Source organism: Podarcis tiliguerta (assembly GCF_965153285.1).
Source record: "Podarcis tiliguerta genome assembly, chromosome: 4".
Classification (NCBI taxonomy): domain Eukaryota; kingdom Metazoa; phylum Chordata; class Lepidosauria; order Squamata; family Lacertidae; genus Podarcis; species Podarcis tiliguerta.
In genome coordinates, this window is record NC_139537.1 from 44190502 (window position 1) to 44207443 (window position 16942).

A 16942-nucleotide genomic window follows, 5' to 3' on the forward strand; every position below is an offset into this window, starting at 1 on the left:
AATGTTATCAATAAAGAATTCTATCTGCTTTTAATGATACTGAGAATTACTGATAAAAACCTAGTGTGAATGACAGTGCTGTGTGTTTGTATTGCTTCCAAGACAAAAGCAGACTCTGGTCTCAGCTATACAGCTGCAAATAAAATGTTTTAAGTGTGTTTTCAGTGCAATATACAATGTGACACTAGATGGTGACGGTGAGCCTTATGGAAAATTCAATGTATTTTTTAAAAAATACTTTAAGAAAAAGAATTTTCACAGCAGTTTTTATATGTGTCTAGATTCCACCTCAGTATATATTCCTGTAAATCCAACAAACCAAGTATGTTTTTTGAAATATTCCTTTAAAACAGAAGGTTCATAAATAAGATTTTAGAACAGAATTATCATGTCTTAACCTTTCAAAATGAGTTTGTTCAAACGTGCAGATCCCCCTAACTGTATCAATGCATAAGGAAAATGGAATTTGTAACATACCTAAAAGCCTCAATGATATATGCACTAGTTGGGAGGTTTCCAGGGGTGCCTGGCTGCCAAGACAAGGTGACACTATTCTTAGTGACATCCATGACCTGAGGCTTGGATGGTGGTCCAGGGAGGTCATTTGAATCATAATTTCTGCTGACGGCTGCTCCTCCAGATTCTGTGGGAGACAAATGCTTATATTTTGAAAATAAAATCTGTTTAATAAAGGTGAAGTAAAAACAAAACATCAAAAACATATTTAAAATACACAGTAGTCCTGTTCAGACATCCAACTCATATGCCCAATTAATGCACCCATAGAAAAGGTGGCAGACTCTGCCCATCCTCCTCTGACCATTTATTGAACACTCAAACAAAGGGTGGAATTCAACATTCCACTCTTTCAATCATTCCATCTGCACAAGCATTTCAGCTTGCCAGACTGAATGTTCTTTTCTCTCCTTGCCCCATCAACATTTCTGGGGTTTGTCCTGACCCACCCTGAGCCAATTTTGAGGAGCATGTGACGAAGGAGAGACAACATTGTTACAAAACTGAAAGTCCTTGTGCAGGGCTTCTGCAGATGGGGCTTATTAGGTAAATCCCACCCCAAGGTTATGTATTTATAGCTGCATGGGCGCCTTTGTTCATGTAAAATGGCATACAATTTCTAGTAGGGTTCTCACATGGAAAGAGTCTTCTGCTTCAGGTTTGGGGAGAAATTTGATTATTTCACTTTTTAATGTGAATATGTCTAATCCACACTTCCAGAACCAATATGGAAACTAAAACACAGCTATTCTTCAAAATTCACTCTTCATACAAATTTTCCCTGTAGTCAGAAGATGTATATATTAGGGGAAAATAATGTACAAAAATGCATTGCATCGATAAAGATTGCTTGCAAATAATGTACATATTAGGAAAAATCACATAAAAAATGAGTATGTTGGAAGAAATTTATCTGCATTTTTATGCAGAAAGGGAATGTACTAAACTTTAGAAACTGAGAAAAACTGAAATGGATATATTTGTTATCTCTAGTGTGTTCTCTATGAGAATGTCTGGTTTTCATAATTATTTTAACTGTCTAATATATTTTATTCTGTTTTTACTCTGTTTTATGTATTGTCTTTTTTAGAATGGCTTCTAATGGCTAGACTAAATAAATAAACAAACAAACAAGTCAAAAGCTGTCAGTGCTACATTCCAAAAGCTAGCAGATCTGGATATGCACACCATCACATGCCTTTCAAATACACACACGGACATGCAATATCTCACTCCCCCACATGTAACACATGCACAATCTAACACATGTACCCACACATAAAACACTTCCGTTTTATTTTAAAAAAATAGCTCGGTATGGCTTACCTGTCACATCTAGCACAGCACTCCAAGATGTTTCCCCGCTTGAACTTGTGGCAACACAAGTGTAGGTGCCAGTGTCTGATATCTAAACACATGGAAATGTTTGAGGACATTCTGGTCAAGCCTTTTACATAATCTGTTCATTCGGTTTTCCCAAATGTTTCTCATTGCAGAATAAGAGGGATTAGTTTACACTTGGAATCAGAATAAACTGAACCAAATATTTCACGATCAACAATTGAATAACATCTACCTGTAGTAAATTATGACAACATTTGTTAATCCTGTTTGATGCATTTTCAAGTTTCCCCCACAAACTATTATGTATCTGTTATTATTAAATCTGTTTCAGTATTCACAAAATAAACACTGATTTCAACATGCTTTACTGGTAGAAAGCTATCTTCATTTTAGTTTTTAAAAGATCTTAGAACAGAGCAAAATAAAACAACCCAAATGTGTCTGGCAATGAGCTGGCTCTGTGGCTGCTCAAATGGCCCTTAGTGTTGGCAATTTCTCACTTTGTCTTTGCTTTGCACTGCATGTAAACAATGCTTTGGGCGAAAGCTGCAGCCACTTGGTCAGTGGTACCAGGCACTGCTGTTATACCCACAGGGAGCCAGATTAGGCCAATAAAAACAGTCAGGTTACAATACTGGTGCAACTACAGTAGTAATCAGAAATATTTAATTTTCAGCTCATTTATTGTACTGCTGATGCATACCCTCCTTATGTCAGCACTCTCTGCAGTTAAATTCCCATTAAGTGCAGAAACTATTGCAAGTTGCCCCTGCAAATTCTTTTGTAGTTTGACATGGGGGACGGTGATGGTGACAGGATGAAGAAACTCTTGCATAAATGAAGTTGGACAGAAGGATTAATAATCATTACTGAATGTGCATTTGAAGAAACATTCTATTTAAAGCAATGGAATTGAAGGACAGGATCCACATCTGAATGTACATTGAAATGATATGTGCATGTCACCGAAAGCAACGGAATAGCTAGACAGTCTTGGCATTGGGACACACATTGTGAGGAACATCTGGTTTTTGATCATAGCTCCTAACAGAAATGGTGTCTGATAGAGTTTGTGTAGATATCTGTGGTGGAAAAGAACAACACTGTAGAATCCAAGAGACAAGTTTGATATATCCCTTAATTGTGTCATTTAAGCCCTCATTCTTGTTTTTGGACTGCTTGACCATATGTGTTTTAACTCCAGAAAGCTATATCAAAGGAGCAATCAAAGTGTAGGTGTCACTGTGATTGACAAAATTAGAGAAAATCAAAACACTTCATGTAACTATTTTGTCTGTCCTATGTGTTCAGTTTTGGATTTTGCACAGATTGCTCAAGTAGTATGGTTGCACAGTTTGGAAATTTGTTGTCATTGTTACTGGGAATTCTCAACTCAGTATTATTGCACTTTTATAGTTGTACAACTGTTATATGTATACAATTTGTGTAATGTTCAAAAGTCTCCATACAGACTTTGCACGTGTGTAGGCTTTTGTTACTCTTCATTGGGCTGTATTGGTGCTCCAGGTGAATTATGTGTATCTATATTGTTTTACTAGAAAATGCTCAATAAAGCTGTGCTTTCTGAAAAATTGCAAATAGTGAATGCTTAATAACTTCTACCATATTTGTAGGGGTTTCTTGAAGCATCATTATTAAAATAATTATATTTATTTATGCCCCCCTCCCCCCCCGGATAGGATTTGACCCCAAAATGGATTGGTACAGTTAATTTTTCTACAGATGGATGGTTAAGAGGAAATTTAAACCTTGTGGTACAAATATATCCACATTTGTTTAATTAATATGTCACAATCACCAATTTTTCTCATATTTTTCTGACTGAACATGAATGTTAAAACTATTCACACTTTTGTTGATATTCTCTTCCATTTTTAAATGGGAATATTTTTAAAAATTATTATTTTAGTCTTCTATATAGCTCATGTGTCTCTAACAAAGCGATTAATGGACTTGCATGACTGAACACACATTTAGCTGTTTCCATAGCTGGATGCAGGCTGGTATCCCACAAGCTTCTGGCATGTGTATTCTCACCAGAAGCTCATCATCAGTGCTCTGAAAGTTTGTTTGAAATCACCAAGCTCCCACCTTTAATTGCTGCTTTCTAACACTACTGGGGAATCTTGACTATTCAAGCGCATTCTTTAATCCAGCTCTACAGTAAAAACGCATTAACCTTCATGGCCCAAACCTGCCTTTAGCCTTGAGAGAGAGGATAAATTGTTTACTCAAGGAAAGCTAGCATACATTTTTTAATAAATTCCATTTTGTTCCAAGGAGGTTAACAATTCATTTACGAGCACTGATGAGATGGTGGCAGGAAACAAAATAGCCTTTATTTTTTTTTGTACACTAAAGCTGCCTATTTATGAGATGGGGAAGGGAATGAGTGATAATAAAATTAAGTGTTAGCACTATTGCTGACACAACTAAAGAGTACTTGCACTAACATTTTAACTGTACTTGCAGTAACTATACTTACCTTTCTGAGTTTTATAGGCGTGTATATTTATGTCTTTAAAATTGTATCCAATATAATTTATTTGCCACTAGGTATACAACAATTACCAACCACACAGCATATACTTGGAACACAGCAGACAGAAGGATAGCCTTAAATATAAAACATAATTCTATCTTCCACTGCAGTGTGATAAAACTGATGCTATCTTTTATACAGCATCCATCTGAATCGGATTTAAATTTTGCTCTGAATTTGCTGAGCAGAAGGCAGAAACAATGGGTTCATCGTCTTCTTCCTTTTATACATGACACTGCTTTGCTACTAAGCACAGTAAACAAATCAGGACTCAGCAAAAAAAAATATTAAATTGCTGCAGCCCCTCAAGCACATTATCTTTATGTACACCGTAGCCATAGCTAGGCAATTTGGGAACACCTACATTAATTATGATTAGCTTCACATATTAATTATAATTATAATTGGTTTCACATTTAACCAGGATCTGAAACTGTGTTGGGGTGACAAACGGCAAACTTTAAATATGGTAAACATTTGTGGTAAATAACTGCTAATATTATGGAATTTTAGGGATCCTTGAATTCTCTGAGGGATTTCCCAGCAACCAGAGATGAGAATCCTGTTGAAGCTGTGGTCTCACTGAGGAATGACACAATACACTGCGCCAGCAGCACATATGCCCCTGCAGGCCCTCTCCAGAGTTGCCTAGCTCAGTTCAGGCAATGAAGCAAGTGGGATGGTGACTAGAGAATAAATAAACTTGTTGTGAACCAACCAAACACATGGTAGTTAGCAGCTATCTCAGGAAACAAGATTCTGGAAACCTTGGAGGCCTGCTGTGATAAATTTGCTAGGCACTTTGAAGATAAAATAGCTTGGGCTTGAAAACCATAGCTGTAGCAAGTCCAAACGAAGTGTTGAATGCACCATCTGACTTGGTTTATGTTCAGCTTTATGTTCAGGTTTAGTTTCAGCTACTACAGCTTGAATGTGGACAGAGTAATTTTCAACCATTCACCCTCCAGATCCCTTATCAATAGACCATTAGTCAGTTGACTGGATAGGTTCAGTGTTTGGTGCACCTGTTTTTTACACAAGGGAGCAATGCCTGCCACTCTTAAAGAGCGGTTTTACTACCTCTTGAGGTGCTCTTTGATTCACCGTTATTGCTGAAGGCACAAGTGGTCTCAGTAGCTCAGTTTAGCTGAATGCCCCCCTAAGTTGTGCATGAATTGAAAACTGTTAATCCCTCTTGCACGATCGGTCTTTTCTCACTGTTTTAATGACAGCAGGTTTATGGTCACTATCCACAAAACAGTTAAGTACGTGAGTACTTGAATTACTATCAGTAAATAACTAAATAGTCTTATTTAACTAAATCTCCCGATTACAGAGTAGTAAACATGTTATCATAACATATCACACTCACTCGTAAAGGTTTGATTTGCAAGGTTCCTTGGTCCTGCATAGATGCCCTTGGATCTCTGCCCAGGAAAGTGAATCCTTCTCTTAACCAGCTGATAACAGGCATGGGGTCACCAGTAGCTTTGCACTTTAGCAAAGCTGTTCCGTCTATTGCCAATGTCTGGTTCACAGGCCCTTGAAGAATGATGGGTGGCGGCCTGTCTGTTAAAACTGAATAAAAACAAAAGTAATAAAAATACATCTTGTAATAGTAAAAATCCTGTTTATCATGTCACATTTGTGACAAAGTACAGATTCCAACATCCTGAGACATATTTTCCAAAGAGTGAAACTTTGGTATTGTTGTAAGACAGAGAGAGAAGAGAAGAGAAGAGAAGAGAGAGAGAGAGAGAGAGAGAGAGAGAGAGAGAGAGAGAGAGAGGCAACTAACCATGGAAAGGAGAACACTGAGTGACTCACTGAGATTCTTGAATTCTTAAAGGAAGGCTGGGAGAAAATTCTGAATCATTTGGCATATGAATATGATGTGTCTTGAGCCCAGACTCCAGCAGTTAATTAGGTGGCTTCTGGAAGTAGGGCCCTGAAGTAGCCACGAAGGGTTACTTTCCCCCACTGATCTGCTCTAAGGCTATAAAGCCCAGCCCACAGCTTCTGATCCACAGCAGAGGTAACTGAGCGGTGGTCTCCCCATTCCTCTAAAAATGTGATTTCCCATAAGGTATCTTCATAAGTCACTTTGTTGCCCACTGATGATCAGGGGATGGCCCAACTGCTATGTTGGGCCTGCATCATTGGTTTACAGAAGTATAAGCCTGAGATACCTGTCAGTTCCAGCAACATTATAGGCCGGGACTGTGATCTTGACCAGCAGCCAGGCTTCCTTATGACTGGTTTTTTGACCTATGTTACACCAAATGTTATGAGCTGTAACCAATAAAGGTATTACTAATACACTTCAGCCTATGTGTACTGCTTTTGGGCTCACCCTCCCTTCCCATGCTTCACGATGAATGAATAGTTGATTAAGTCTAGTTATTCTTCAGTGTATACATCCCAGCAGAAATGTAATTTTTGTGTGTAACACAAAAAAATTAACTTTTCAATCAGTTAATTGACTGAATTCCTCTCTATTGAGGAACAATTCATGTTTAATCAAACTAACTGCATATACATAAAATCTTTCTAGCCCACTTTAAAACTATGAACTCTAATCCTTCTCTTATACACATTTGTATGCTTGAGTTACTTTATAAAGTGACTGTGACTTATAAGCGCATGGCTGCATATATGCTTCAGTTTGCTACCAGTGGGATATCTCAAATATGAAGTAGATGCTCATGTTCACTTTTCTTGCAAAAACAGTTTTTCATAAATAATTCTGCTGCTGAATGCATTCCCGTGCCATCTGTTAAGTGGGGTATAGCTTGTTCTTCCTACCTAACTGAAATGACAAACATCATCCAACTGAAATGAAATTATATTGTTCCCCAGTGTTAATATAATTATAGCTATAGCTATTGTTAAGCTCCCCCAATTACATAAATGCCCATATTATCTAGATAGAATCAGAATTCAAGATTCATAAATCTAAGGCAGCAGCAGTAGGATGCAAATCATCACTTAGTGTAACAAAATTGCATGAATTTCTGATTTGGGTTTAGGGTAGGTGGCATAGAAGTTTTAAAATAAATCAAAAATTCTCTTACAAACACACACAGAGCAACACACCCCTCAGGGCTAGCCCACCATTAAGCAGAGTGAAGCAATTGCCTCAGGCAGATGAAGCTTGAAAGAAGCAGAAGTAGGCTCCCTTGCCATTTGCTCTTGACTTCCCTGGCCATTCTGGAGTTCAGACTTGTTTGTGCTGAAATTTATGCTATGGAACCTCTAGAACACATTTTCAGGTACAGTGGAAGATGCCACACTTTTGCCAATATTGAAACTGCCTGCCAGTCCAGTGAGTTTCTATGCAGGGAAATGGTGAGGGGGGGAAGGGTGTAATCTTGTGCAGCAAAATGGCTTAGGCCAATCCATCTCTCTCTACTTCATCAATGCTACATGTGTTAGCAAACAGCTGTTGTCTGCTATCCTGACCTATCCATTCATTCACAACACACAGTATTAGGCTACTCTGCTTTGTTTAAATCAAACATTTTAATATAAATATTTACAGACATACTTGGAAGTTGAACGGAATCTGTTCTGGAAGTCCGTCCGACTTCCAAAACGTTTGGAAACTAGAGTGCAGAAGCCCCATTGGACGTTTGGCTTCCAAAAATAGTTCGCAAGCCAGAACAGTCACTTCTGGATTTGTGGCGTTTGGGAGACAAAACGTTCGAGAACTAAGCTGTTTGAAAACCAAGGTACGACTGTATTTTGGGTTGTATCCAAATGTGTTCATCTGCTGAAGGAAGGCTTTTTGATCTGGTAGAGTCTTCTGTAAGCCAAAAGGTGGGGGGCAGTTTTTGCAAAATCCCCCTTTCTGCTGTAGTCTCTTGTGTCACACTTCCCCTAGCTTCTTGAGCAGATTTTGGAGGGGAGGGGTCCAGGGGGCTGGAAGGGGAATGACACCCCTTTCTACTAACAGAAGTCTCTGAGGAATCCAAAGTGATTTCTTTCATCAGAAGAGCACAGTTGGATAAAAAACTTCCCTTTTTTACTAGAGCAGGGGTGACCAACTCTCAAGAGACTGTGATCTACTTTCAGAATTAAAAACTGGCAGTTATTGACCCCCATTTTTAGGGAGAAGTAAAGCTCCATTTTTAAGGGGTTAAAAAGCTTTGGGGGAGTGTTCCTTTTTTGGGGGGGGGGTTAAAGGCAAGGGACAAAGGGGTAAAGTCATTCACAAAAAGATCACTATGGATCAAAACAGCAGCTCAACAATGGAGGGCGGGCTGAGGGGGCTTGGCAGGAGTCACTTTTAGCGACACTAAAGAAAGGGAGCCAGAAATTGACCAAGATCTACCAAAACCTCATGGGGATCTACCAGTAGATCATGATCGACCTGTTGGACATCCCTGTACTAGAGCAACTCCATTACAGTCATTTTAGGAAAGATGTTCTAAACCTGGCATACATTGTCCCACATTAGGATACTTGCATCAAATCTATTACAGGGAATATGAAAAAAGCCTACACCATCATGAGTTATGTAGGTGAGCAACAGCTACAGTTTTTTTGAGAGAGAGACTAAGTTAGATTTATAAGGATAACTACTTATTTCTAGTTATTTGTAAAGAAATTGGTTTTGAGACAGGTTACACTGCTAGTGTTTTAAAATCCTATTTTTTAAGACAGTGTCTTTGACATCTAATTAGTTTTTACTGTCTAAATAAGTAGATTATAATCCTTTAAATGCAACTGATCAATAAAGTAATTGAAAGTCTCCTGGCCAGAAGGAATCTTCATTTTCAAGGGTATTATGGGTGAAAGAATACTACAGGTTTCCATGACACTAAGGCTAAAGGTTAAATGAACACTTAGGGTTTCCAGTGATCTGTGAACAACTATATTGGCTTCATAACTATAATTTGTAAATCCTCTGTGCAATGTCTTTAAATTTCCAGAGCTTTGGTCGTAACATTTAAAATATATACTAAAGAAATTCAACATGTGGACTTCCTCAACACAGCAGTTGTCAGCATTTGGAGACATTATGAAAATAGCTGCTTATGTTTAAGAAGCTAAATAAGCCAATTAATATTTGCTTCATATCTTTGTCTGTGTTCACACTCCTAGCTTTTTAAGTTCTTAAAGCATATTCCACCACTTCTGCCACTTGAATTTCAGAGTCGTATGTGTACAAACTTGTGTTCAATTACATTAGTATCCAAATATTCCACTACGGATTCTAGTATAGAAGGACTGAAGAAAAAGATTGCAGAATATAAAGGTGTACATTAAAATTTAAATTAGCAATACACAAATCATTCAGGGGAAAAATAATTCAAATGGTTATACTGGAAAAATTGTTGGCTTTTTAAAAAACTCTATATTTAAGCAAGTATTACCTATATGTCAAGCAATTAGTGATAAGTCTACAGAGCAAAAGGTACAAAACAACAATAAATTCAGCCAACAACAGTGAATAATGAATAAATTATAGAAAATTGAGATTGGCTTTTAATATTCAAGTGCACTGAAAAAGCTTAACTGTATAGAGTTAATAATTGAATTTTCTATATTACACTCATGTTGACAGGTATATTGAGGCTTTTAGTATATTTGCATAATGTGCCATTATAAGACTGAGGTGCTTACCTAGTTTTCCTTTAAAGAAAATTATTCAGACTGTCTTAATTTTTTTAAATATGATTTCATTTTTCCATGAGTGAATGTATTTATATGGAGGTATTTCAAGAAAGCATATCTGAATTTCAAATATATGACTGCTGCCACAAGCCATAACCAGCAAAATTATCATTCAGCTTGGGACATTTTATTACAGCTACTAATCTCTTCTCATATGAACACTATGAACACTTGAGTTAAAAGTATTTCCAACAAGGGCTACAAAATGTAACAACTGAAACACAGCTATATATGATATAATTAAACATTTGTGGGGGGTTTTCTTGCTAGTATTGTATGTTTTCATTCTGCACTGCCATTTCAATTGGACTTAAATTGCTCTCAAGCAAATAAAACTCTATTCAAAACAAAAATGATAAGTTGCCTCTAGTATTATATCAACCACCAAACACAAAAAAATCTGGGCTAAGAAGAAAAGCTAAAAATCAGCAGCCAAACACCATAAAACTAATAAAGCAAAATATGGTGAATATTACCAATGCTTGTGTGACAATATTTTATCTGAAGTAAGACTCTAGATATCCCATTTCTGGAAAGTAGCCTCTTTTATTCATGTCAGCAAAAATAATGCCAATTTTAAAAAAAGAAATACATTAAAATAGAATAAAATGTAGGCAGTCTCATGTATGCTGTTCTGAATTCCTTGAAGAAATAAAAGAATATATATATGGCAAATAATTAAATGCATAATAAATAGTAATGGGATATGAGTGTATTTAAGCTGCAGATACATCACTTAGCCTACAGTCCTATGCATGGCAACATAACAGTCTTATTGAATAGGGTAAGATTTACTTCTGAGTAAGCATTAGATTGCACTGTTATTAATGACTGCTTCAAGAGAAGGAAATTAAGGAGGTCGTTATTTCTTTTATTTACAGAGAAATACTAAAGAATAACAAAGGCCAGAAGCCTTGACTGTCTCAAGAAAGGAAGAATTTCTCATCATAGATATCCTTGAACCTGACTTGCTCCTTTCTGCTCCTGTTGCAGTAAATCTTTTCAGCACCAGCAGGTGCAAACATTAACAGCTCAATGTCCTCTTGGCCAATATTTGTGTGCTCTATTTATTCCAATCACAGCCATGGCACTGAATCAGACAGCACCACAGATAGATTTTAAGAAAATACTGCTCTTCCATTAATTTTAAATGTCCTTTTAATCTACATGTAAATTTGAATTGTATGAAAATGCATCATTTTGTCATCAGGAGTGAAAGAAATGGGAGACTTAAAGAGGTCACAGAGTGAAGGTTAGGCTTTGATCTCAAGAAACTAGTAGCACACTTGTAAAGATACAAGGATAAGGAAGAAAATATATTTCCTTGTCATAAAAATACTATAATCTTTTGAAAAAACAAAGAAAAGGAATCAAACCCATGTTCAGTCCACCATAACATGCTGCTGAACCTCTCTACCTGTCATTCATGATGAATATGCACTGTGAAAAGCTAGATTATTTATTCAGAATTAGCCGTTTTTTCAAATTTTCATGGAGCATTCAGGTCTCCAAGGGGCATGTAAAAGCAGGTCTGTTTGTAACACACAATTTTTAATGGTGAAAATTCATCAAAGTCTGTCAGGAAATAGTTAATGAGTCAGTTAAGAAGGAGAGTGCTACAGCCTTACAATGCAAAGAAATACTAATCAAATAGGAATTTTGGTTTCGTTATGTTTAGTAGTATTAACAGTTCAAACTCCACAAAGATGATCCTTACAATAACGGTAACTATATTCAGGTAAGAAAATTGAATGAGTATGAATGACTAACTTAGGGTCCTCTCCATAAAACTTTTTTAAAAAAAATAACAATAACATAGAATATTTATAGTAAAATTAATAGCTTCTTCTGATACATAGTATAAATCTTGTGAAATTATTACCATTACCAATTTATTTTATGAATTTTTACTGAATGCATTCTCATATATGAAAATGGCATTGGCTTGTGTCTCACCCATTGTCTCTTCAACTACCATAAATGCCCTATTTGTATATTTGTTTGAGGGAGTTATATTCCACACTTCAATAATACTTTCATGGTGGCTTACAAAATTTAAAACACAATAATAAATTTAAGACATACAAATTAAAATATACAAAAATATTTTTAAAAAGTGATAGCACTAGGAGCAGCATAAGAATGACAAAAGCCAGCCAAGATATTTTTGCAGAGAAGCTGGTAAAATGTGGACGAGATTGACTGACCAAGCCCAAAGAGTGCTCACAAATTGTTCCTCATTATCCTGGCAAAAGGGGAGAAGTGGAATGCCACAGGGTTCTGGCCTAGGCCCTTTGTTGTTTGATGTCTTCATAAGATGTTGCTTTATATATATCGCTTCTCAACCTTTTGGCTAAGATCAAGTGTAGTGCCATTGCTAAATCAGCTCAAATACTTTATATGGCATTTTTTCCATGAGTTATTTTTTCCCTCTTAAAAAAATTGACCAATATGGATTTTGTGAGGCCATGGAAACCTTCTGTGATGGAATGCATTGATGAATACTTGAATGAAATAAGTCACTAGAAGTTTTGAAAGAAAGGTGCTTATGTGACAAAGAAGATTCAAGGGTTGGTTGGTTGGTTTCTTAAAAAATCAAAGGTAAGAAAAGCCTCTATTAATGAGGTATGAGAGTTTCTGCAGGTCTAATGTAATGTTAAGGCAGTTTAACTTATAGTTAGCTTGGGTATCAAAATATATTCCAAAAAGTAATTTCTTTATCACAGTTACCTAAGAGTCTTTAAATTATTTTGTGCTGTAGATAGAAAATAACACAAATCTTAATTTCTTACCATCTGTAACTTCCAACTGAGCCTTCGCTAAAATGCTTCCAGCAACGGTAAGTGCTTGGCAGATGTAGTAGCCTGCATCAGACCGCTGAATATTTGTAATAGTGAGATCCCCTGTTGGTGACACAGAATATCTGGTGTTGGGCTGGAGAGGCTGGTTTGGAAAAAGAAGATTCTGCAAAGACAATGCAGGCCATTTCAGTGCAAAAGTTATTTAAACACCAATGATGCTGCAGTGTAAGCCAAGAGCACAGCAATACACATAAAAAGAAATAGACACAAATAATAAAGTTATTTTCATTGACATGGGTGCAATATGAGTTGCTAAGAAAAGTGGCTGGTGAGCTGTTTAAGGGGAGGATGTCGAGATGCTGTATATAGTCCAAAGGCTGAATTTAAAACACATTACCAGTAGAGTATATTGTTTAAAAAAAAGATACCAAGTGACAGCAAGGAAGATTATCATCTTTATCCTTGGTTCAGATCTATCTACTTCAGTACAGTTAAACTATGCCTAAATGTTGCTTGCAAAAGAATGGGCTAAAGGAAGTGTGCACACATTCCCTGGCATCAGGTTGGCACATTTCTGTGAAGTCTCAACTACAAGCTTTGGGGAAACAGCTACTAAATACAAAGGACCAGCTGCTGATGCATAAACTGGCACTAGGCTAAATCCAGGGGGAACTGTTCTCCTCCCTTCCAGCTGGCTGTGCTTAGTAGGAGAGGAAGGAGAAACAGGTCCAAAGTGAAGGATGCCTTCTAATTTATAGCAGTATGTTTGTGTAAGTAGCTGAATGCAACACTACCATAGAAGCATGATAAAAGAGAAGGGGTTTTCTTGATGAGGAAGGAGAGACACCTTGGCAAATTCAAGTGACAACTAGAAATTCAGATTATTTGTTACATACAAATTTAAGCAAGGCTAAAGTATCAATGCTCTTGATTTTGATGATGAAATACAGTGACTGGACTTTTAAAAATATTAAATAGGGTGATGTCTCACTACAAAGCCTGGAAAATTTCATATTAGGATGGAAACATTAACCTGGTTAACCTCTGTTGCTTCATTGCAGCTCAATTAAGAAAAAAACATGTGGGCATAATGAATCACATTGAGCTATGTTTCAAGGTTTGATTATAAACAACTGAGGTATCAATTTTTATGTTACATTTATTTGCCAAAAAAGAGAGAACACTCTACCCTCTGGGATCTGGGTCTCAATATTGTAATTAATTCTGCAGGTTTGTAATTAAACAGCTTCAACATGTTACAATCAGTAGGTAATAACATTCAATTAAAGACACAAGACACATTTTCACCTTAAAATGTTTTACCCTTGAAGTAATACCAATGGAAGAGGATAAAATAGGGTATTAACACTTTTCAATTACGCTAAATGACTTTAATCCTGCAAATGATGTCCTACTTTAATTAGAAGCTCTTCTCTTTATTACAACATGATGGATGTCCACTTTATTAGATTCAAGTGTGACACTATAAGCCCACTTTACATAAACATTACCATGTTATTAAGCTCCTTTTACAAGAAGGTTTTAAAAATGTTTGCTAACAGTTCTTGGTTTAATTTCAAAAATGGGGTTACATTTCCCCCTCAAAGCAATTTTCTCCATAGTGAAGCTAATGGCACTGCACTTAAAATATATATAAACAAATTGCTTTGACCAGTAACCTGACCGTACCTAAGTTTTGCATAACGAAGCAAAACAAGAATAACTAGCAAGCATATACATATTTAAAACGAAGGAGTTTGCCCAACCTAGTCAGTATTCCTCTGGAAGTCAAACAATCTGTGAAAAAGGTGACAACTTGACTTAGCCCTGTGCTGGGATACATATATACCCCCAAATTCCTAAAAGATCAAATAATGGCAACAAAGGAAATGCAGTCTCCAATTTGAGCTTGCAGAGAACAATTCCATTGTGCATGTCATAGTCCTTGGGTTCATTGAAATTGAACTTTGGATCCTGGAATGTGCCCAATCCACTGACACTCATGCACAGTTTAGATAATGTTTCCATGACCCAGCAATATGGCGTAGAGTGGTGGTCATGAACCAAAAACTGGCATCCTAGTGGGGTTTTTTACCAGTGTGTCACTGGTAAGGAAATAAGCACAGAAAAACCTGATTCAGCTTGGTACACTGAAAAACCATAACACCCAGTCCCTGCCAGTTTCTTGCCTACAAATCCAAAATTGATAACAGTAACATTTTTGGTTTGGAATAAAATTAGACGCTAGTAAGTTATGTGCCAACGAAGAGAAGGGCAGTGATTCTCCTTTCTTCAGTGAATAATGCAGTAATCTCAGATCAGCTTTTTATTATAATGAAAAGGAACATGGCACAAACACTGAATGACCAATAGGTAGTTTCCCTGTCCCCAGAAGTGAGCATTATTTATCTTTATTTTATAAATGTATTAAATGGTTGAATAAAATACTGTGCTCCAGCTTAAATCCATATATTGTTTGGAAGTTAAATAACTTTTGATGTTGTGAAAATTCCAGACTGCATCTCTACCTAGCAGCTAGATCTAGAACTGATCAAACCCTGAGTTGAATCTAGAGACATGGCCAAGATGCCTTGGAACTGGTACAGCCTGCTACTTATGATGCCAACAACAACAACAAATACCAAGAAAGTGTCATTTCTGTGGACAATGCAATGACAAAAAATGTAGCTACAATTTGCTTCATGTAACCATTTTGTCTGTCATACTTAAAGAGATATGAAATGTGTTGACTGTACACAGGCTGCTCAGTTAGTGTGTGCTACGATTGCAAGGCCTGTGGGGTTTCATTGTTACTGCACTGCTTTAAGTCTACAACTATTATATGTAAAAGTAATTGCACAATGTTTTCAAAACTGTGGGAGCAAGCTGAATTTACATACTGTTTATTAACCTTTTGGGTTTTTTTTACTTTGCATGATGGGGTATTGTTGACCCCAGTGATTTGTGTGAAACTACACTGTTTTACTGGAAAAGTGAAAGTATTAATCTATGGGGCTATTTAACTTGCAAAAGGCGTCATACTTAATAACTTCCGAAAGCTATTTGTATAGATATCTTGGGAGATACATTTGACTTCAATACCAGACTCGTACAGATGATTTTCTATTGATGGAAAGTTAAAAATTAACACTCTGTATAGGTTTAAATTCATTAACAAAGTATTTTCTTTTAAAATAGGAAACAACTATTTGCATTTATACCATTGAGGATGTAAGTGGCACCTATGTTGAATGCGTTATCTATGATTTTCTCGATTTAAATTTGCCTAAATCAGCTAAAACCTGATACAGGATTAAAAGGGGCCTTATAAGCATTACAAGCAGTTTAAGTCCTTGCAACATTTAGTGTCTAATACTGACAGGCAATCTCTTACAATTGAAATTATATTTATAAATATTTTAGACTGTAGAGATGATAGAGAAAATGGAAATAAGTACTAATGTATGTTAGTAATTGTGGATTTGTATTGTAGCTGTTTCAAAGAATCATAGAACTGTAGTGTTGAAAGGGCCCCTGAGGATCATCTAGTCCAAGCCCCTGCAAGGCAGGAATATCAACTACAGTGGTACCTCAGGTTAAGAACTTAATTCATTCTGGAGGCCCGTTCTTAACCTGAAACTGTTCTTAACCTGAAGCAACACTGAAGCTGATGGGGCCTCCTGCTGCTGCTGCGCCGCCGCTGCAGAACGATTTCTATTCTCATCCTGAAGCAAAGTTCTTAACCCGAGGTACTATTTCTGGGTTAGCGGAGTCTGTAACCTGAAGCCAAAACTTCAGTTCTGGTTATCTTGAATCCCTATTCTGTCTTCTCCAACATTAGCTACCCCTCCAAGTTTGGATTCATCTGCAAATTTGATGAGCTTTTCCTCAATTCCTTCATCAAAGACATCTATAAAGACATCAAACAACAAAGGGCCTAGGATAGAACACTGTGGCATTCCATTTGTCTCCTTTTGCCAGGTTAATGAGGAACAATTTGTGAGCCCTCTTTGGGGTTTGTCAATCAATCTAGCCCACA

At 36.7% G+C, this 16942-nt stretch overlaps 1 protein-coding gene across 29 annotated transcripts in view; it reads right to left on the minus strand.

Moving 5' to 3' along the window:
• ROBO2 (roundabout guidance receptor 2) overlaps positions 1-16942 on the minus strand; it is a 773593-nt gene that overhangs the window by 97564 nt on the left and 659087 nt on the right. For all 29 annotated transcript variants that reach the window (XM_083439198.1, XM_083439187.1, XM_083439205.1 and 26 more), the window contains 4 exons: positions 12895-13066; positions 5796-6001; positions 1843-1924; positions 478-643 (listed from right to left, as the gene is read on the minus strand). In XM_083439198.1, the coding sequence (XP_083295324.1) occupies positions 478-643; positions 1843-1924; positions 5796-6001; positions 12895-13066 (626 nt within the window). The remainder of the gene's footprint in view (positions 1-477; positions 644-1842; positions 1925-5795; positions 6002-12894; positions 13067-16942) is intronic.